General features: G+C 41.1%; 2 protein-coding genes across 4 annotated transcripts; one reads left to right on the top strand and one right to left on the bottom strand.

Moving 5' to 3' along the window:
• Window positions 1-463: 463 nt before the first annotated feature.
• On the bottom strand, window positions 464-23,478 carry LOC119730208 (PIH1 domain-containing protein 1-like). Its single transcript, XM_038202998.1, has 7 exons — window positions 23,352-23,478; window positions 20,711-20,848; window positions 19,755-19,869; window positions 18,874-19,017; window positions 17,981-18,255; window positions 4,230-4,373; window positions 464-1,973 (listed from the first exon to the last, which is right to left on the bottom strand). The coding sequence occupies exons 1-7, from the start codon at window positions 23,457-23,459 to the stop codon at window positions 1,932-1,934; spliced, it is 966 nt and encodes a 321-aa protein (XP_038058926.1). The 5' UTR covers window positions 23,460-23,478; the 3' UTR covers window positions 464-1,931.
• LOC119730207 lies at window positions 6,963-17,894 on the top strand. Of its 3 annotated transcripts, none has more exons than XM_038202997.1 (7): window positions 6,963-7,308; window positions 7,654-7,761; window positions 11,831-12,746; window positions 13,135-14,418; window positions 15,041-15,302; window positions 16,040-16,225; window positions 17,426-17,894. In XM_038202997.1, exons 3-7 carry the CDS (start codon window positions 11,835-11,837, stop codon window positions 17,578-17,580), a joined length of 2,799 nt encoding a protein of 932 aa, XP_038058925.1. In that variant the 5' UTR covers window positions 6,963-7,308; window positions 7,654-7,761; window positions 11,831-11,834; the 3' UTR covers window positions 17,581-17,894. The 3 variants fall into 3 exon arrangements, with proteins under 3 accessions (XP_038058925.1, XP_038058924.1, XP_038058923.1); XM_038202996.1 differs by having other exon boundaries at window positions 6,963-7,503; XM_038202995.1 differs by having other exon boundaries at window positions 6,963-7,761.
• Window positions 23,479-23,562: the final 84 nt, after the last annotated feature.

Below are 23,562 nucleotides of genomic sequence, written 5' to 3'. Positions count from 1 at the left end.
TATGGAAAATTCCAATGGAAAATGTGTCATCATTCAAAGTGCTTCCAAAGAGTACCTTTTTACACAAGTTCTGAGTGCACTGATGAGGATATGCAAGGGGGAAAGAACAGGGTTTCTTATGCAGCTCAAAATACATTGTAGTCTGGTTTAAAATCATTGGGAACCATATCATTGGTGAATGGTTAAGTGTTTGTGCAACACAACACAACCAAAAATGAATGCTTTGAAAGGGTGCTGTGTGACATTTCGCGAAACAAAACTTTGTCATTTAGTCAGGGAATATCTCTCTTTGCCTGTTTCCGGGTTAAAATTCAAAACAACTATCGATGGAAAGTCTAAAAAGAATGCATTTTGTCTTAATAGGTTGCATTTATTTGCATAATGTATATCTGTACATTAAAAAATAAGTCTGTATGAATCTGATTTCAACATGAAAATGTGTTTAAACAAATAGAAAACAACATAACGTGGAACTGAAATATAAAATTTATGTATTTCTGAACATCAAATAAGTCTGTATGAATCTGAATTACAACACAAAAAATTGTTTAAATAAAAAGGAAATAACATTGTAACTTGGAACTGAAAATAAAATGGACGTTTATCTGTACATCAAATAAGTCTGTATGAATCTGATTAAGAACATACAAATTTGTTTGAACAAAAGGAAAATAACATAAGAAACTGAAAATGATGAAGTCCAATGTGGACTCTGGGCAACTAGGGCCCTGTGTAAGAGCATGTGCTCTTGTTGGTTCTTGGGCAATGCTTGCCATGTAAGTGATTTATGTAGACATTGTACCAAAAATAACTAAAAGGAAACTTTACAAAATAATATCGCCAAAGCGTGTCCATTTCAGACTCCATGCATTGACAAACGAGGGCGCTGTGTAACCCCAACAAGTAACAGCAAGAATTGAAGGGTAATAGGTCTTGTTCAAATGACGTCATTTCCAACAGACCATTCACATGCATCGGCATTTTGAGCGTCAACTTGCATAATACGCATCAGCTGCGTTGTATTTCGAACACATTTCGAGCAACAAGCGAGCGTGTTTGGAACATTTTCAACACTGCGCAATGCGTGCTTGATTGCGTAAAATACGTAGTTGCAGTTCTCCTACAGAGATGGCCGTCATTGAACGAGCCCTATATGCTGGTCCCGTCCCGCACACATCAGCGTGTCGCACACATCAGCGTGCGCAATGTAAGATGGTGTCCAATCGTCCTCTAATATTGGTGCCTCTTCGCAGTTTCACTGTTGATGGTGTAATTTATGCGCTGAATCTAGCCAAAACGATCTTAAAAGTCCACCATGAAATAACAGTTCTCAAAATTATCCACACTGAGAAACAGTGCAACTAGGAAATGGTTTATTTGCTTGAAATGTAAAAAAAAATCTTGATCAGCGTTTCCCAATTTTCTCACTTGACTAACCAGTCATAAATACCTGAGACAGTTGAGTTTACCCATTCCTATTGGTCGAAAGCCTGTCACGTGGGTGGTCTGAGCAAACATACACTCTGTGCCAAGTAGTCCTTTCCGTCAAAATCAAACAAGTGACTGTTTTTCAACAGTTATGAATTCCCAACCTACATAAAGCAGAATTAACTGGCTTCGACTGTTTAAGTGAGGTGATGCAGCTATGCTTTGACTCCCGGTGAGTGATAAAACAGCTGTGGCCACAACTTGCCTGCTTTGTCTGTTGACCATTTGACAAGTCACAGTGCTTGCTCGACATATGACCTGACTGCTTGTGAGTAGCTCGTGTTAAAAGTATAGCAGGGGAAGTGGAAGTGAATTTTGACTGTCTGTGGCTGTTTAAATAGCAGGAGGGTTTGGTCAGCGATGTTAAAGATTGGTGTTTAAAGCTGCATTCCCCTTATTTAAATGTACCATTCATTATCCTAACTAACCTGGAGCTAGCGCTTTCACACTGACAAAGGTAGCACAGGAAGGGTGAGAGTCAGGACCTGTGTGAACAAGAAAACAATGTTTTACTCTGCAATATGAGTTCCCGTCCATGTTCATTTGTGTAAGGCCAAAAAAAAAAAAGTCTCCGGTTTCTGGTATGGAGCTTGCCCAAAAAGTGGTGCGGCGACGCGGCTTTTTTTTTTTTACCTGATTTTTTTGCTTCAAATGTCGGCTGATGACTGCAAATGGTGCCCGACTAAACTTAGTGCAAATATATGGGAGTCCAGAGAGGCCACATAAAGCTTATTCTCGACCATAACCCCATCTAAAAACACGTTAAAATTGTGCAGCAGCAGGATTCCAGTCAAACTAGTGCGTTTGGCGGTTTTGAGACATCATCTTTCATTGAAAAAAAAACTTTTTCATTTTGCCAATGCGCATGGCTACGGCGACGCGCGTGCATACCAGAAACCAGAGACCTTTTTTTTTTTGGCCTAATGAATACTTTTTAAAAAGTTATTCTCCTATGTGTACATACCACGTGTAAAAAAGTCCTACTTTTGATCCTAAATAACTCTGTTGTTTACCAATGAAATATAACCAAAATTTCAGATCATGTAAACAAGGCATGACAAATTTTATGGAGCGAGTTTCATCAGCTTTGTGCGAGAGGGTGAGATTTGATCGCCAAAGGAACAAAATGTTCCCTTTCATAATCTGCCACTTTCGAATGGGCGTCCTTCATACAGCGATACAGTGCTGGAGACGGTGGCGGAAGGCGCGTGCTGATCAGACGTCCCTTTGCAAATCTTGATTTGTTGTGCCAACCGATCGAGGTGTGCAATGACATCAGGGGTGATCCTGCATTCCTTCAGAAGCTTTCAGCCGCAGCAAGCGCCTTCCGCCACCGTCTCAAGCATTGTATCGACATTGGAGGACGCCCAGTCAAAAGTGGCAGATTCTGAAAGCGAGTATTTTTTCGTATGGCGTTTAAATCTCACCCTCTTGCACAAAGCTGATGAAACTTGCTCCATAAAATGTGTCATGCCTTGATAATGATATGACATTCTGGTTTAATTCCACTGATAGAGAAAAGAATTATTTAAGGTCAAAAGTAGGACACATAGTAGTTGAGCAATGGATGCCAAGCAAAGCCAGTAGAGTACTTATATTATTATTTGCTAATTGGTATAATTGGTTTATTTATTGCAGTGGATGTTGTGTTTTGGTAAACAGTTTTTTCTTGCTGTCGTTTCAAGTGATGTCAGTAGAGTACCTATATTATTATTTGTTAATTGTTATAATATAATTTGTATATTTATTGCAGTGGATGTTGTGCTTTTTAAAAAAAGGTTATGTTTTGCTGTCTTTTCAAGAGATGTCAGAATCTAATAAATCCTGGGGATTTAAATAAAAGTGTATATACTGATAAAAAGGTTAAATACCTTATTCAAGAATTAAGGGATCTAAATGAAATGTGTAAATAGTTTTCTGCATTGTGGTTTGTAGGGTTAGACTTGTTTGGTTAAGCATGTAAGATGTTAAGCCAAGAAAAGAGGAAACCATATATAGATGAACACAAATTATATCCATGTAGAGTGATTAATACATTGTGAATTTATGAAAAACTATATTTGTATTGTGTTGAGTGTTTTTATATCAATAAAGTTTGATGTATAGAAACTCTGACATAATGTGTTGAAGATTTTGTTTTTGGCTTCAACGAAGTGAAAAAGATTTTCCGATTGATGACGCATTCGAAAGTGAAAACTATTGTATTGCTAGAAAAATAGTAATTTGAAACAATACTTTATTTTTCGGAATGAAACTCGAAAATGGCTATGGGGATACATCTTTGACACTACGCTTTAAAGGGAAGATACAACATTTGCAAACGTCAAAAAACAAAATGATCAAATTATCACAAAATATCTTACTGGATTGTTAGAGAATGACAGTCTAAAGCATCCTGTAAAATCGTGGCTCCTGGAGTGCTGACATTTTGAAGAAAACTTGTATTTTTCCAAGAGAAAACTGGCTTTTAAAAAAAACTGCTCCTAATTGTTCACATTTAGTTATTCCGCATTTTCTTTGCAATTGATTACACAACTGTGAAGGGGTACATGCCTGCTAGACTGATTCTCTGACCTGACAATTCCTCAAAGTCTATAAATTGCTCCGTTTCATCTTAAGTGTTGTCGGGGAACAACATACCAAACATACTAATCCTCCAAATCCATTTATTTCTGAAAATTGCAGCAAAAGCAAATGTTGTACATTCCCTTTAAAGGGTGTAATTTATACACTCAACTCACCTTGTTGTCTTTGTTGAACTGTGCCCCGCTCTCGTCCGTGTCCACGTCGAAGGGCAGGTAGATGTCTAGGTGATACCGGTTGGGGTGGGCATGTAGCAGCACCCGGTCTTCACCTAGGTCTAAGCTTAATGTCTTGGTCGTTCTCTGAAAAAAAGGAGAGGACAAGTTCTCATATGTCATTATCCTCCTATATTAAAAGATCCTACGCTTTCTGTTCGTCTGCTTAGACTGCTTGTCACATTAAAGGAGTGTGCGGAAGCGCAAACTGCAAGGGTTAATGGAGAGGTCTCCAGTGTATGCAGGTCCTATGCTCCGAATTCACTGTCCTCTGAAGTCACGGTCGGCACGTGAACAAACTGATTTATTTGTTTCGTTTTTACATTTTGAGGTTGCTTTTGAAAACAGTCCTGCACGGGCGGACTTTTGGGGGGGGGGGTGTTAGCTGTCAAGGGGGGGGGGGGGGAGTTGCAAGCTTGAGGTGGTCGAACTTGGCATAAATGCCCTCGCCAACTGAAAGTTTGCGAAATGTTATTGTAAAGGGACTGGAACATTAACCAAATTTTGAAAGACGTTCAATCCTTCATTATCGTCTGAAACGGCAAGAAAAATAGCGGCCCGTTGAAAGCTGGCCAACATTTTCTGTTATCTTCCTTTTTCTGTTCGTTAAGCAGGGGATGAAAATTAAGAGAGTTGCTAAAACGAAAAAGAAAAAACCCAAAACGGAAAAAAAAACTATAAAAAATATACCGGTACATCAATTTGTATGTTAAGTAAGATTTGAGGCTTTGCATGGTGGAGATACTAAATAATGAAGGTTTGCGGAAACACCATGTGCGAAAAATTTCTCAACTAAGAGAATGGTTCTGAAAAAAAAAATTGTATGTTGTTTTGTCAGTGTATGTTGTTTTGTACGAATTGTGAGTGTTTGATAAGTTGAAAAACAAGATGCAAATATAAGTTGTTAAGTGCCTGATTCCTCATGGGAACAAAATACCGAACGGCTACTGACACACCCCCCCCCTTTTTCACAGCGACTTTAACATCATCCATGCACCCAGTCGTCGACATGCACTGAAATACAACAATAATGCTACTATATGTATAGCGGAATCTCATTTGTTTGCGTGTAAAAAATACATCAGTCGTCTCAGCTGTCTCTGGGAGGTTTTAGTTAATGAACGAACAGAAGAGAATGGGTTTAGCGGACCGGCCTTTTTTTACCACAATGCATCCACTCAATATCTCTCACTCTTTCAGTCTAATTTCGTTTTGGTTTATCAAAAACTTTGATCGTTTTCGTAACGGGAAACTTTACTCATTTTTGTTTATCGTACAAACAAATTAAAATTACCATAACCCCCGCTGCACCATCTTAACAAACATAAACCAAACTAGATATGTACAAAAACGAGAGCAAACATGAGTGGACCTTCCCGGAGAATTGCAAGGGGCCGGGGAGGGGTTCTAGAGGGACGTTCGCAGAGTTTCATCAAAAGGCAAAGTAATTCTCTTTCTCCAAATTATATGGGTACAGGCCTGTAAGTAAGTCTGAAATTGCCTTCGCCGGCCAAATCACGATTTGTATGCGCTCCTTTTTTCCCCGCTATTAGAAGCAGTTTGTGGGCCATAAACTTGATGGTTTGTAAAAAAAAAAAAAAAAAAGGGTGAAAGCCGTGAACAGGACTGCAAGCTCGTGCTTCTGTAAAGTTCGGATGATATGGGGCCCTAAAAATAAAATCGCGCTATTTTGCAATTGAGCGCGGGAATGATTTTTCAAAAATCGCGACGGGATTTCAGGACTACTTTTAGGGGTGATCATCTTTGGATGGAATTTTCTCCTGAACGTCATTAACCCGCCAAAAAAAATGAACAGAAAATGAAAGATGATACTATAAGCTATATTTTGAAGTGTGTCTCAAACACTTTGGAGAGTTGTGAGTATTTTTCCTATTTTTTGGAAATGGGCGTAATTATCACTTGAGTCTATGGCATCATGCAGGTCTGCACCCTATCAGAAGGGGGGGGGGGGCAACAATGTTCCTTTAGCGGGGCCTGAGGGCCGGCCCCGTTTCCCTTATCAGTTCATAATCAACGAATACCCGACCCTATATGGACGGATCAGGGATGGTCATTGAATAAAGGATTAAAGAAGCGTCCTTTCTCTATATTGTCACAAAAGGATTTTGGATGTGGGAGTTTGGATCTGCTTGCTCTGATTAGAAAAAGAAAAGCCCCCAAAAAAAACAAGTTCAGAAACTTTACGAACCTGTTCGGTGCCTGCAGATAGTTCACAACTTGTTTAAAATTCCTTTTTTTTTCAATTCATTTTTTTTTCATTCCCAAACACAATACCTTACCGATTAATGATTATGGCTCATCAATCAAACCTTTCTAGAAGTTTCCGACAAAGAAATCCCCAGCATTAAAAAAAGAAAGAAAAAAAGCTAAAAGTAAAACATACAAATCTTCACTGAAGCACGAAACAAATTCACCCCAAAAAGCCAAGCTCAGTCTTAACTAGCAGAAAAATATAATATGATTGCATTCTCGTTACGAAACATGCAACATACAGAATTTTGTCCTTCTAGTAACGGACTGAAGTTTGCCTAAATGAAAAGCATGGGTGATAAATACCAAGCCTAAAAAAACACGGTTCCTATGGTGTTTATAGTTCCGGTTTCCCGGCATCCTTTAATCCGTACTAAGGATACGAGAACTCGGACGAGCCCATGGTATACATGTACATCGATGACACCCAATACCCATTGGAAAAACACTGGTTTTCCGGCCATATTCCAACCCGTCTTTTTCTCCATCTAAAGAATGCTAACCACGGTCTACGTGTTCTGGGAAGCCGGTGTTAGATTACAATAAAACCGTCCCACACTCAGCGTGCAGCGTCCCCGTATTATACCACGCACTGCACATGGTATATTCATTCCAGCTTGGGTGGCGAGAGCACGTCTACAAAACAACGCCATTTCCTTCCTTGTTTAGAACAGACGCGTTTCAATACACACGACCGGTTATCTTTTGGTCTAGTAATTTTTGGTTGCGGTGAAGTGTTGGTTTTTTTCTGGTAACACAACCGTTCAGACACATATTCACTACATGTCACAGTGCGTGTGTTTTCTTATCTGGTTCGGGAATTCTTATGCAAGTTTGAATCCAGCAACTAGTGCACCGTACATGCCGTACCGGGCGAGTTTTATCAGCAACTCCGTATTGATAGTGTCTTGAAAAAAGCACGGGTCCTGAAAAGACCGTGGTACCGGTATGGTATAACCGTCTATTATTACCGTGGGTGGAGGTGACACGCAGAGACTTACAGACGGCTGCCTGGGGCCGGCTTGTGTGCATATCAACGGGATACAGCACACTGGAACGGCCTTGATCTTTGTACTGTTTTTTTTTTAATAACCAGCTGCAGTACGCCACGTTTGCAACGGTTTCGCCGCGGTGGAAACGTTTTGGCGGCTCGGCGCCATCGTTCCTGGATATATCGATTGTTGGCTGCTCATTTCTAGTTGAGGTACGTGTGTTTTTGTTATTCTAGTTGGCCTATTTGATTCAGAGGTGTGTGTTAGTGTGGGGGATAAATAAGACAGGAAAGATGGTTTATTCATGGTCCTTCCTCCGATCCGTGGTTTATTACAAGAACCGGTTGGTTGTGTGGAAGTTTTGTTCTCGTATGGAATTCATGGTGAATGTTAGACGCAAAATTAACAACACGTGGAGTGAGGACGGGCATGCTGACTCGAGGAAGCATTGGTCGATGGCGGAAATAAAGCACCCTAGCTGGACCATAAAGCATAATTTCCATTTGTCTCCAGTGTAAGAAAAGACCTGTCAAACAATACTGTTTATATACCCAGTTAGTTCTTAACAGTGATGTGTTGCATGCCTTGCATACTATTTTCTTCCTCCAAGATATGACGTAAGTGAAAATATTCCAACTACGAGCATTTGTGTATTCCTTCATGGTTTGTCCATAGTTTGTCTCATTTTTTTTTTAATTCAAAGTGAATGTGTTCACATTCTTTCCATCAATAGAACAAAGAGTATTGGAAATCGACCCGGAAGTTGCTAGTGATAGTTTCAATTCGAAAACACTCCCCGGACCAAAGTCAAAGTCGTTAATGCTCGGATGTAACATGGTGCAGCCTGAGATTTCGATTCCATGAAAAACGGACCTTTGGCCAGATTGCGCATGTTCATAAATCAGTGACTGGCCACATGCGTGGGCGTGTTTTAACGGTCACAACCAAAACATGTTAGTAGACTTTTTATTATTATTATTTTAGGCCCTTGTTGGGCCGGTTTCACGACTTTGGTTAAGCTTCACTAATTCATGCACCGTATGGTGCCAAAAACAAAACCAACGTTTGTTTCCACGTTTGCGGAAATAAAAGCAGTCAAACTTATTTTGCTTCCTATAAGTTAAGGTAAATAACATGAAGGAAGTGTCAGGTTTTTTTTGGGTTGTTTTGACCACAAACGTCAATGACCCGGCCAAGTACGTTGCAAGTTCGCCAGAGTTCTGGGGTGACTGGTCATGATAAGGAAAAACGCCAACAATCGTGACATATAACGGGTTTTTCGGTTCGGTATTTTCGTGCGACTGTTAACATTATGTTTCTGGTCACTCTAATTTCGGTTATGTTCGTGAAAACACCCCTCGTTCAAAAGCAAGAGTTTGTTTTTATAAAATGAGAGATCCAGTTTTCACTGAGGTCCGAATTTTACAGAACACTGATTCCCACGGCTTAACTTCTTGATGCATGGTCGGCTGAGCATGAATGAGGAATGACCCCAAGCCAACTGGAATTTCTCACATTACGTAACAAAGTGCAACCTTATCAGTTCACTGCGCGGGGCGAACCGCATAAATAAAGGCATCTGGCCAAGGGCGTCGTGAGGGGGGGGGGGGGGCGAACGAAAAAAAAGGGAAAAGGAAGAAGAAGGAAAAAAAAAACAGGAAAAAGAGGTGCGAAGCCATATGGCTGTTAACTTGATGGGGGTAGGGCAAATGCTCCCCAGCTCACGCTCTGAAAAATGATACATTGAGAATATAATGAAAAAGTTTTTGGGGAAAATTTGCTTTGCCCCCCTCTGGAAAAAAATCCTGGCCTCTGGAAAAATCCTGGCGACGCCCATGCATCTGACCGTGCCTGCTAAAATTGAAACAGACTAGCTAATTAAAACAAAATCTGATGTTAAGTAAAAAAAAAAATGTTAAGAGAGTACATTTACAATATGGCCCAATTTAAGAAGCATCACTAACATAATGGAATTTAAGTAAGATTTGAGGCTTTGCATGGTGAAGATACTAAATAATGAAAGGTTTGCGGAAACACCATGTGCGAATAATTTCTCAACTAAGAGAATGGTTCTGAAAAGAACCAGAGGTATAAACTCGACGTTCCGGTCAGTATGCTCTGACCGTCTTCAGGAGAGGGCTCTCCTGAAGACGGTCAGAGCATACTGACCGGAACGTCGAGTTTATACCTCTGGTTCTTTTCAGAACCATTCTCTTAGTTGAGAAATTATTCGCACATGGTGTTTCCGCAAACCTTTCATTATATAATGGAATTTATAATCTTACATTAAACTAACCCGAATGTCTCTTTCAATTCATACATGTGTTTCTACTGGTAGTATTAAATTGCAGGTCATTTGATATTTGTAAAATTCTTTTGAAAATAACTACAAAAGCAAGCTGTATTAATTACATGTATTTGCAACACTTCCAACGATCTCTCGCCGGAAACTCTATCTTACTGAACACCCGTTTCCTGTTTTTGTTAGGTCTGGCACGGAACGTATGTTTATAGTAGCACGCATGTTCCTTGGAAAATAAACGGAAGTGTTTGTAAAATAGAAACCGTTCGCAAGGGTGTGAATTGAGATTTCAGAGATAAGCAGCGGTGACGTGACTGGAAGTTGGAACTATCAAATGAACCGACACTGACCAAACATAACGTTTATTTAAAGGGCACATGCAATGTAAATTTCTTTAATGTAATCCTTGAAAATGCACCCTTGTGTCCCATTTAGCCTTATTTGCAATTTTCGTTTAGCCATTTTTCAAGGGTATTGTTGAACATTTTTGGTTGTTATGCCCATGCAATTTTCCATATTCATGAGCAAAAGTGTGATGTCATTTCAGGCAGAAACCTCAATGTTACAGCTATTTCAGCACCAAAAGTTGCCAGAATTTTTGATATTTTGCTGTCGTGAATTTTCTTTGTCTTTGATGATTCGTTGTTGTGTCACGGCAGTACGCCAATGAGCAAACTTTTTTCCACAAATGTTTTCAATGAGCAAAGTTTTGGGTTCACAATTTGAACAGGGAACCCCTAAAATGAAAAGTGTCTTCCTGAAATGACATCACAGCAGCAGCGCCCTCAGTTGTCCGGAAAAACTTGAAAAATTGTAAATATTTTAAGAAGTGCACTTCAATAAAATTAACTAAAAAAGGGATGTTAATAAGTTTCCTTACATTTAAGAAGAGTAGAAAGTTGCACAAAATATGTTCCCAAGTTAATTTCACCTCACGGTCCAAATGTCTTCCGTTGACAATTACATGCACATGTATTAAAGAAGAAAGCCTGTCAATTCAAAGCATTCGAGTTTTTACTTTAATTTTAAGCCTAGACGATGATTGCTGTCTGAGCTCAAATTGTTTAATGTGGTACCTTCCAAAAGTTGGAACAATTACAATGTACAAAGTTAAATTCAATGTGTTTTTCAGTAAATTTCACAGTTTTTTTTAATGCTGGATCTGGACTCGGGACTTCGCTTTATAAATGGACACCAGTGAAGTGTACGATTTCTATTTCTTTACTTTTGTACGGTACATGTACTACAAATGTAGTACAATGTAATTAAGCACACAATTCTTTGTAAACCCTCTTTTTTTAACTTTCTTTTTGACTCGCACTGTATTTTGGGACATAAACCTTTCATGGCCATGAAAAACCCATGCCAGGCCCCTCCGAATTTGAAGTCAAACAGTTTAGTTTAAAAAAAAATTGGAAGTACTTGGATAATGCCCTCAGAGTACATTTGTACATGTATCAACCAACATGACCAAAATAATTCAGTAATCATCAACATTGTAGTGTTGTTTTGAAGACTTTCTCAATGTTCTTTAGTATTAGGGTGACAACGGAGAGAACAAATGAGTGCCTTGCTTTTAATAATTTAACATAGTCCTAACACTAAACGAAAGTTGGATAAAACACTGTTGGGCAATATTAAACGTTGGTATGAAGTTACATGATACATCATTGTTGGTTAATTTGGGAAAAAATTGACCAACGTTTGAGAAGAATTAGGCAAAGACTGTACTTGGTATGATGACAAACACTGGGCACAATATACACTTAGGACTTTCATAATGTGAAATTAGTAATTGCATATTGTGAAACACAATGTTCACGTAAATTCAAAGGTGCTTCAGTATGAGCAGAGAAGGAAATTGCTTCCCTCTCCGTGGATACGAAATAGTCGGGCAATGCATTTAACAAGTGGTTGAAAAGAGATGAAAGAGATGGAAAGTAAGCCTGAGTGATATTTTTTTTTCTTTTTCATTTCAGAAACATGGATAGGCAAATGCATGTCAGCATTGCGGAGCAGGGATGCAAGAAAACACCGACCTCAGCCAAGCCACGCCGGACGAGCTACTACAAGAAGAAGGGCCGTCAGGGCCGGCGGACCAAGCTGACTGGCTCATTGCTGGGGGCCATCACCAAGATCATTAACGAGACGGAGATCATGAGCATCTCCCACCTGAGCCAGGAGCTGTTCGCCCGGGGCCACAGCCTGTCCCGCTCCACAGTCTTCCGGGCCATGGAGGTTCTGGGACTGCAGATGGACCGAGATAGGAAGGTCTGGTGCGCCGGGCCGGCTCGGACGCAGGCTGGACGCGATCCTGCTCGAGGTACAAAACACGACGCCAACATGAGCATTGATGAAGGCTACACCAAGTTACATACCAACTCCACTTCTGCTAACACAGGTTCATTTTCTGGTACATCAGAAGACACTCTAACTCTAACAGCGAGCAATTACAATTATCCACAGCAAAGGGGGTACTCTTCTTCAAATTTTCAATACACTAACGATCATGTGAGCTTATTCGATACTGAAATCTCTGAGAATGGTGGTCTTTATATAGAGACACAAAGTCAAAACAGACAGACAAAGCGAGGAATGGATGACAGTCTCAACCTAGTATTGCAGGACTTCGACTTGGATCAGTGCACTGGGAGGCAGGGATCCGCGCTCCTTGCAGACGAGTGGACAGACGCAGCCAAGGACCAAGATGGACTGAGACCGGTCAACGTGACGTCATCGACCTTCTTGCAGAGGAGGGGAAGAAAACGGAAATCAGATTGTCCAGCTAAATTTGGTGCGTTCCACAACAGGAAGGAGACTTGTGTGGATACAACCTGCTGGCCATCAACAGCACCAGCAGCGGCAAGCAACGGACATGCAGACGGAAAGCTAAAGGTACTTATACAGGCTACTGGGCATTTAACCGAAAATGGGCATTTTTTTTAAGGGTTAAGCCGCCAAATTAAATACACACAAAGACACCAATTTTAATACAAAAGGGCTAAACAGGTGTGAAAAAAAATTCCATTTTTAGGAATTGTCTAAACAAGTGGTTTAATGACTAGATATTCATGTGGTTGTCAGTAAGCCTCAATGGTAACAGACGGTTCAGTAACACTGGTTCAGTAAGCCTAAAATGGTTCAATAACACTCCGAAATCAAACACAAAATGGAATATGAACAATAAAAATGATAAAAATTTTCACAATTCTGAATTAAACAGTCCATCACGACAAAATGAAAATTCCATTTTTTTTCATAAAACCTTATGTTTTTCTTCCAGGGTTCCAGCAGTGCAGAATCACAAGCACCACGGACACTGCCAATTAGTGTCAACCTACCTGCAGACAACCCGTGGATACATGTACCTCCCAAAACCTCGGTCAAAGCCAAGGAATCATCTACTCCTTCCCCTGGAGTCTACGACTATGGGATTAAAGACCAGGAGCGGCCACAAAGATTACACCAGCAGGAGAAGCAGGCAGGAAAGATGAGAACAGAAAAGCTTCCCACAGGCTTCAAAAGTAGAGCCGAATCACCAGTTCTTCCAAGAACACTGACGCAGTCTTCTTTAAGGGATAGTCTGATCTCGGAGCCAGAAGCTTGTGATAATGGAACCTCAGTCTCAGGCAAAATTGAACGTAGGAACAAAAGTAATGGTGCTGCACCGAAGTTCAGGAGAGTTGCACTTGATCATGAGGTGGCTGGCTTTGTTGAGTGGGACGACTCTAAATTTGTGCTGCGAGATAGAAGGCTCATTGGTACCACTTTGAAAGATGACCATGTGCCAGTCACCAGTTTTAATTTGCAAGGCAGAGGTACAGATCCCCCGCTTCGGAAATCTACTCCGCAAAGTCAGCGACGCCAGCAGTCTATTTCTCCACAGTTATCTCCTGATGCCCAGAAGGAAGTGATGCATAAAGATGCGGGACATCAACTTCAACTACAAAGTTCTGCAGCAAATGGCGGGTTGAACCTGAGCTCCAAAAGTCAGCAAGCGAAGGCTGGTGCTAGCAAGTGGTCTGAGCAGCACTTGGGTAGGCAATCACGCAAAGCAGGTCAATTACTTGCAGGTGATGAGAACAAGCCAATGGTCAACTCTACCATGCCGGGTCTCCGAAGGATTTCCCCAGACAAAAGCATGCGCCGAGAAACTGACCCTCAAACGGCGAGGCTACATGCACTGACTTCAAGTCTGGCTGCCAAGACGTCAAGGATCTCAGAGGCTTCGTCACAAGATCTTGAAATCAACCGGAGGAGAGCAACTGATGGGAAATACTCAGACAAACTCTCACCTGATCTGTATTCCAACAACGCGAATCATGAGTTGAGTGTGGACAGGAATCACACGATCGGCTCTCGTGCAGATAATGAACCACGGGTGACACAAACAAGGCAGAAAGCTTTCTCAAAATCATCTCTACCATCAGCAAACAAGCATGGTGCATCGGCTTGTCCACAACATGAGAGCATCCAATCGAGCCAAAATGCTTGTGGTACAGTAAATGCACCAGCCTCATCTGATATGAACTGCTTCTCCATGTTTCTGCCAGAGCTTAAATCCTGGGTAAGTTTTTTGATTTGATACAATTCTTATAGCTCATCAGGCCAGCATTTATCTCTGGTTCCTAGGCATGAAACGACCGAGGATATTTCTATCCCCCTGGATGGGATGCCATCCATCGCAGGTTACTCCCCAGTTAATGCCGGTACCCATTTATACTCCTGGGTTGAAAGAAGCAAGTGGGAGTGAAGTGGCTTGCCCTAGGACACACATATGGCCAGGAGCTGGATTCGAACCCCTGACCCTCTGATCACGAGTCAAAAACCCTAACCACTAGGCCACCCTCCCCCTTCTTCCATGAGTAACATGAGATAATCCAAAGGCTTTAACCAAAGTTGTAGAAGCACCCCCTGAAAAGAAGCCTACCCACTGAAGTTTTCAACTCATGTGGTAAATTGTATTCAGTGGTCTTGTTTTTGAGAACCACTTTCCTTAGACTTCAGTGAAAACATTCAATTCAAGTCCATTCTCGGGAGATCTCATAATGGCCCATCTTGGGGTGGCACTTCCATTTCGAAGCTGCTTCTGACGATCCAGCTGCTATATGCTTGGTTATAGAAATCCTGTGTAAGGTTTGTCATCTACAAAATACACTGATTTATTTCTTATTTAACCCATTTCTCAGATGCAAGATGTCTCCAACAGGCTCAACTCAATGGAAAACCAGCTGCAGTACCTCACACAGATCATCACTCAACCTAGCGGGGCAACAGAAGAGGCGGACGAGAAACTCTCAGATGAAGAGGAAACTGGGGATAGGGAAGCAGAAGAGACGGATGAAGAGGATGCAGGAAAAGCTGAGGATGAGGAAGGGGTGGAAGAGGAGGAAGAGGGGAGCCAGACTTGGGACACATCCCTGCCTCCTATTAACACTCCAGACAGCAATGGTATTGAACTACATGTATCATGGTAGAATTGCGTTAGAATCGCAATAACGCAGCTAGTGAAATATTGTCCAATTACATGATATACAAACGGACGCAGAACGCGCAACATCTGAGACAAACAAAACTTTGCGTACAAAAATTCCATAAGGTTGTCTAAGGGGCGTGGCTACGGTAACTCGCAAACGGTGATAGGACATTTAGCAGCTATTCTATTTCTAAGAGATTGACAAGAAATGCCGCATTAGGATGTAAGATGCCACACTTTGATTACCTACTTTGACTGTGGGAACAAGGTGAGGACATATGTGTACATGAGGAGAATGCTGGATGTCCATGTCTACAGTTTGGCTCCTACAAGGAAACTGAGATCCCATTGGAAAATCAGATTTCTGCTTACTGTCATTTCCGTGAAAACACTGACAAACCATAGTCCTTCTTGCCACGGACGTGCAAACTGCAATGCAAACTTTTGAGTCTGTCATGAGCACAATAAATCTCAACAATTCAGCGAAGTTCTCTTCTGCTGCCCCATTTCTGTGTAATCAATACATGTGACATCATTGTGTCTCAAGATTATCCCAGATTAAATCTGCACAATTGACCATCAACAAATGTGAAGATCTCAGACTAAAGGTCCACCTTCTCCCTAGTCAGCTTCCGTACATTTCCATACTATTAAATACTTGTACGTGATTGCCATGTTAATGAAATGCATATTCTGCTTTTTTCATATGCAGACATGATCAACAAGTTGCTGAGTGATGAACGCTGGAATAGCTTTAGCCCCTATGTTGGTGGAACCAGGCTGGCAATCAGGCTTGCCAGAGACTGCATCTTCGGCTCAAAGATCTTGTCCAAGTCCACAGTAACTGGACGCAATGGAATGAAACCTCTACAACGGGACGGCGTCAAAAAGATCAAAGGTTTGAATTCAATATTTTACGAGTATCTGGATCACAATTCTCTGACAGGAACATTCTGTATCTTGATTTTGTATTTCGATTCACACAGTATAGTAGGCCCATCTTAAATTATTAACTATTGCGTATTTAATGAGTAAATGTGTACCATTTTTATTATGCACTGATTCTGGTCATTCAGTGGCCAAATCAGTAGCCCAGGCCTCTCAGGGAAACCTTTAAATCCTATCAATCCTTTATTTTTTAAAATTCTTGCATTCATTTTAAAATTACATGTATGTATTTTAAAGAAAATTTGAAGAATCAATTGACCGACAGTTTAGTTATGATAATTCAAAAATAACCATGTTGTCAATATACGGTAGGCCAGCCTCTGAGATTTTATTTTTTACAAGTGTTTCATGATTTGGCAGTTTGCATGAAATTGGCAACTGTCTAGTGTGGTGAACTTGAAGTAAGCAATTTGCTATATTGCTGCTACCTTATGCTGAAAAATTGCACAGTTTTGCATCCTAAAAAACCTATAGATGCCTATAGATATTTTGGCGCTTGGGAAACCTTTAAAAATCTCAATTTAGATTTTCAAAACCCATATTGATAATGAGGGGCACTGTGAGGCCTGGTAAACCCTGTTTATTTATTGATTTATTTCTTATTTTAACTGGGTAGCCCATTCAGTGGAATCCACTGATCTCCCATGGGTCCCAGTAAAGAGAAGACAATGTGAAGAAATTACAGTTTTAGATGTGGGAGGAAAAGCCCAGAAGAGTATTCTGAGGAAAACCGACGGAATTAGGCAGGGACTGAAAACCCAATCCACATATTGGCCCAGGCGGGAATCGAACCCGGGTCACAGCGGTGGAAGGCAAGGAAAGTACCGCTACACCAACCTGACTCCCCCGTTTAAATCCCGATTCATGTTGTGTCCAAAAACAGTGGCTGAGGTTAGTCAATCACAAGTCCTGTCACATGTAACCACAAGTCAATTCACAAGTCCCGTTACAAGGAACAAAGGATGAACAGCAACAGAGTTCAATCGTTAGAGTTTGTTTATATAACTTGTGACTTGGGATGGGATGACGACCGACGGACTTGTTAGGCCTTGCGATATACCCAACCACAAACACTTGTCTAAATGTATCAAGCTTATTCCTCTAGCAGCCTGATTACTCTGTATCTCTCTTCACTCTGTACCCTTCCCAGATTGCCTGATGCAGATTTACGGCCCAAAGTGCAGTGAGGTGGAATGCGAGATACTCTGGAAGATGGCACGTGAGAGTCTGTCCCAACTGTGCAAGCGAACCCGCCGCCAGTTTGCGATAGAGGCAAACGACAATGAGATGGATGAACAAGCTTAGGTGTTGAGGGAACTTTTGCAAAATGTGGTCTACTACAAGCAACTAAGGGTATTGCAAAGGCAACCTGGTTAACGCATGTGAAAATGAACCCTGTCATATGAACCCTATAGCTTTGTGTGTGTACGCAAGTTTGGAACAATTAAACCAAGCATTGGCGCGTGAAAACTACCATACCAATAAACATTTTGTGGAGCCAACCAGGTTCGTTATGGTGATACACTACTGTACTGGTTCGCTCGTAAGCCTTTCTGAGATGTGCTGGACACAATACGAGGGCGCTGTTTGGTTTGGGTATTTACGTGAACTCTTTTATATTTACCCAATGTTACCCAAACCGGACAGTACCCTCCAATCGTGTCCACGGTGTCTCAAGATGAGGAACTTGGAAATAGCTACTCACCACTCCGGGAAGCTTGATCTCAACCACCAGGAACTCAGGATGTCCCTCCACAGGCTCCCGCATTATAGTGTAGGCCGGCTCTGGGGCGGTGCTGCCTGCCTCCTGTGGGCTCTCAACCTCCGTGATCAAGGATGCCTTGGGCTTCTCTTGAGCACTTATTCCAAGACTATCTCCACTGGCTGACTCCATCTCCAGGATCCTGGGTTTGGACTTGGCCCGGATGTTGTGCTCGGCAAGGGTGCCTAGGCTCTTCCTGTTCTTAAGCTGTACCCAGTCTGTTTTAATACAAAAAGAGCACAATGTGACCGTTTCTTTTGCCTTTAGATTTTTTGATATATTTTAACTTTAGCACAAACATGAGGTAATTAGAATAGAATTTATGTAAAAGGGAAGCTCCTTTTAACAGGTGAACCAGGAATAACTAGCTGTTTTGCTTAAATTGAAAGGCACGGGGACTGAAAGAGACGAATAAACTTAAACTCTGCATTTATTTTGTATAAATGGTGCAACATTTCACTTGGAACTTGGCAATATTTGGAAGTGTAAAGGATTTCAAAGTATGGAACATTATTTCAGGAGAGGCTTATCCAACTCGCCTGCTGCGGTGAAAATTAACGAATTCAATGTCAGTACCGTAAAAATTAGTTTTGGATAATCAAAACTAAGATCCATTTGGTTGTTTTTTATGTTTTGTAGAACAGCATGAGGCTTTGAACCAAATAATTTCAGATATTCTCTTAATAAACTGATGATGCACCGTATTTTTTTAAACATAATTTTGCACTTTATAATGATTTTCCATTGTATTTACACTAGCACTTTTTATATTCAAACGTAGCCAAATAAACACAGTTGAAGACCAAAGTAATACATGCACTGGTTATGAGACTTACTTCTCTCCAGCAGAATTTGGTATTTGCTTTCCAACCCTTCCAAGATGACGGAGATCAAGAATCCTTTGAAGAGGTTGCTCTTCTGAACTTTCTCGTAGAAGCTGGTGTTGATGAGAACATCATAAGCAGAACAACCTTTTCCATCTGCAAGTGAAGACGGAAATAGGTTGAGGAATTGAATGGGAAGTTTGCAGTAACACCATGTGAATGAAAGATATCTCTCAGTGAGCTGTGTGGTTCTGAGAAGAACCAGTTGGTTTAACTCGACGTTTCGAACAGTGTGCTCTGTTCATCATTCGGTTCAGAAATTGTTTAAATTGAAACAATTATGATGGAAAGCTCTGTTCCAAATCAATATACATTTGCTGCGTCAAAGGCCAAGGCCCATCACAATTTTTGTTGGTTTCTATGGGCCAGTTTACACTTATTCTACACAGTACAGGGCGAGTAAAAAAAAAAAAAATGAAACCCAAATGTCGGGACCATTGTTTAAGTGAAGTTCTGCATGTAGCACTTTTAAAATCTAGGATATGAAAGCCCAATTCATAAGCGTTCTTTTAGTACAAGAATCATTCAAATCACCCATGTCATTTTCAAGTTACAGAATTTTAAACGCAACCACCGTTTTAAAGTTCTGTCCACGGATCACAAAAAGGTAAGAGTTCTTTCAGCAAAACAATATAAATCACATAGAGATGTGCGTGAATTATTTTGGTTTTGCTTAAAAAAATGCACAATTCTACACGGTACAATAAGAAACTACTGTGCATGAAAGCCTGAGCAATTTTCCATAATTCTGAGTTTTTAAACAGTACCCCCATAAAAAAAAGATCCAAATGAAACCAGATTATGATTTTTTTTGCTTCAGTTTTGATACTTACGCTTGTCCATTTCTGCATGTCCTTCACCAATGCTCAGTGGCACCCTATAATTTGGCTCATCCGAATCGAGGATCTTTACCAATTCCTCCTCTGTGATGTCTAGAGGTGCTGGAAGCTATAAAGGGAAGGAGAGAGAGAAACTATAAATTAATTTTAAGCACTTCAATCTGTAGGCCTACATTTTTAAAAATATTACAACTGGTACAAAGCCAAAGTTTCAGTAAGGAAAAAACATGACCTAGACCATACAGCGACATCGACATCGTGCACGAGCTGCCTGGCTGGTCATTAGTCTGCTCCCTTACATATTGCGCAATTTAAAAAGTGTTTACAGGTTCCAGATACACGACCATCGTTCCCTCAGTCTGGCTTTCAGACGCAGAATTACAAAATTACAACACCGTCTGCAAATGGTACCCGACTAAATTTAGTGCAAAATATATGGGAGCCCAGACAGGCCACATAAGGCCTATACTCAGTTGTAACCCCATCTAAAAACACGTTAAAATTGTGCATCAGCAGGATTCCAGTCAAACCAGTGAGTTTGGCGGTTTTGAGACATCATCTTATAATCAGGGGTGTAAAAAAAAAAAAAAAAAAGTGTAAAAAAGCTGAACTTCGGAAATCTCCTATACTTTTGTACACAGCAAGTGAAGGAAAAAGCTGAAAAAAGCTGAAATCCAAAACAAAAAAAGAGCTGAAATCAGCTTTAAAGTTGAGATTTCACACCCCTGTATAATATTGAAAAAAAAAACCTTTTTAATTTTGCCGACACGCATGGCTACGGCGACGCGTGCGCATACCAGAAACCGGCAGAGAGACTTTTTTTTCGGCCTTATAACTGTTTACAACTTGGATGTTGTGGTCACGTGATGCGGACATTAAGCAAACTGTTCTCTTCTGCACTGCACTGTATATCTTAAAATGCGATTGGTGTAAAAGATGACGTCTTTTACCTCACTTGACGTGCACACATTGATGAAAACCTTCTCTTTCTTGTCGTTCTTGGTTTTGATGCAGAAGCCTGGCACTGGCTTGACCTTGTGGTATGTTGGTGCAGGACCGTTTGGGTCCAGCCCTTGCATCTCAGATGCCTACAAACAAAGAAGATGGGGGAATGGAAAGCTAAAATGAGGACAATGCAGTAGGCCCCTTAATAATTGGCATTTAAGAATGCTCTTATAGTTATTAGTAAACTAAATCACAGCGCTTACAGTATTATTATTACCCCGGATCATTAGGCCAATTAAACATTCCAAATACCATCTCAGCTCCCTGGGGAGTATACAGCTGGATGCTGCCTGTTAGTGTTAGGCGCAAGCAAGCTTATTCAATCACAAAAACCATCTCTGCCCTCACAGGTACCCATTTACTCCTGGGTGGAGAGAAGCAATGAGTGACAAAGTGCCTTGCTCAAGGGCACACGCACCATGACCCCAGCTGGACTCGAACCCACAACCCGCAGCTTTACCCACAGACCACTAATCCAGCGCCCTTAACCACGAGGCCACAGCACTCCACACAATGCCCTATGCGGAAATAATTCCATATGCAGACACCCATTTTCTCAATAAATTTTTAAGCACCAACAAGTTACATCCTATATATATCTCATCCTCTCCTTTCCTCTAATTTATCAGCTACTTACTTCACAAACATCCATGGGAATTAAACCTGGGAGGGGAGTAAAACTGTCACTTATTAATCACACTAGCCTTACCCGCTCGCCTACGAGTGCTTGTTGACGTTGAGGGTAGGATATTTGATGTATTTAACTTAAGGTATGATCTATTTAAGTAAGATTAATGGTGAATATTCAATAAATTAAATATTCATGAGAAATTCAATATTTATGAGGAGGTAATGCATTGTTATTGGGTGAATATTGGCTAGTGCGTTGTCATGCGCACCGCAGACTTACAGACTCTTCATGGCTGCCTACACGATCAGCTGTCTGAATGATGTGTGCACCAAAAACATGACAATGAGCTCAAAAACACCCTTTTCCTGAGATGTCCGTAGGCTATGGGACTCTTCCCAAACATTGCCAAAAGAAGCCATGATAATTGATAAAGCCAAAAGTAACGTAATAGTTGGTCAAACCGAGTAGGGAACCAATCTTGTGATCAGTGTCACTTGGGAAAAAATGTTGCAGCCTGACGCCACTTCCGCGATTGTGTACAAAGTCTATGGAGAGTATAGCAAATGTAAAGTAACGTTAGGCCCTATTTCCAAACAAAATTGGAAAAGTTTCTCAGTCCCATATTCATGTCTTATTGTCATTTTTGCAATGATTGACCTTTATTGAGAATGAGATGATAATATTGATATACGATTGAAGAAAAAAAGTGGCATCAGATTGCAACATTCTTTCCATAACTTGTGGACAGTTTAACCCATAAACATTGATGCCACATTTAGGAATATAACGTTAGTTGACAGATAGACAGTTAAACAGGTGACGCGGTGAGTGTGCTGCGTACCGTGTACGACGACGACTCGAGTCGAGTTGACCTGTTTCTCCATCCAGCATTTTGCCCTAGCCCAGGTTGGACGAAGTCTTCATTGCAATACGACTAACGTCCAGGACAAGACTTTTCTACATGAAACCATCCCAACATTTTTACCAGAGTTTTGTTATGTTTTACCTCGTTATAGAAGCTTATTTCACGCCTACATACTCTATGTATCCTTATCTATTGGCCACTGGGTTCAGGAATTCCATATGCGATGCTGACTGACGTTAATCAGGAAAATAAACTCAAAAGCAACGTTAAACTTGTACGTGTTTGTAGTCTCTTTTCATCAGTTTATTCCCAGAGTCGTACGTCATGCATCATGTACAATGTACATGTACAAAATGTACGTGCGTACGATCCGAAAGCGCGCACGCACGCTAGCGCCCTCATTTGTTTAGTTTTGGTTGGAACCGTGACGTCACTCCAGCCAACCGATGTCACGAAAACGCTCAACCAATGACCAAAGCCGAAACGTGTTTCTGGTAACTAGCGCGAAAACACGCTCGGTCATTGGAGCCTTCAAGTAAGTGCGCGTGCGTATGAGGGTGGTTACTAAGCAAATCGCGCGTGCGCACTGCATATTCATGCGGCATAGTCTGTCCCTCGGACCAGATGTGATATGAGCGTCGAGAATAATTGTCCGGTCTAGGGAACCAGACTACACGCTGAACAGACGTTCATGGTATGATGTACGACTAGAATAGACTCGGCGGTGAGAAACTGATGAAAAGAGACTAAACACGTACAAGTTTAACGATGCTTTCGAGTTTATTTTCCTGATTGACGTCAGTCAGCATCGCATATGGAATTCCTGAACCCAGCGTGCTAACAGATAAGGACACATAGAATACTACGACGTAAAATTAGCTTCTCCAACAAGGTAAAAATATTGAAATTATTGGTAAGAAATGTTTTCGTTCGGTTGTGAGCACATGTGTACTCAGGACTCCCTCCGTAACGTAGGGAGGAAAGGGAGTCCACCAGGGCTACATTTTGCCCATGAGTAGCAAAGGCGTATTTAGAGTGGGTCAAACAAAACGCGTCCCCCCCCCCTTGAAACTGCTCCCCTGTTTCTCACCTGCATAAGCAACTTTCTGTACATGATTTCTTCATCCATAGCTTCTTCATTTTCGCCGAATTCCTTTTGGAGATTCAGCAGACTTGAATCTGTCATGGGCGCCGCCATTTTTACAGTCCTTGACAACGCGCCCTCTGGCGGCAGGGTAATTTTTCAACCTTCCCAACCAGACAAATTAATATTTTGCACAAAAAATAACTTATGATATAAT

The sequence above is a fragment of the Patiria miniata genome, unplaced genomic scaffold (assembly GCF_015706575.1).
Source record: "Patiria miniata isolate m_02_andy unplaced genomic scaffold, ASM1570657v1 HiC_scaffold_22, whole genome shotgun sequence".
In the NCBI taxonomy this organism is placed as follows: Eukaryota; Metazoa; Echinodermata; class Asteroidea; order Valvatida; family Asterinidae; genus Patiria; species Patiria miniata.
Note: the sequence above shows the minus strand (reverse complement) of the source record. Positions and strands in the feature narration are given on the sequence as shown.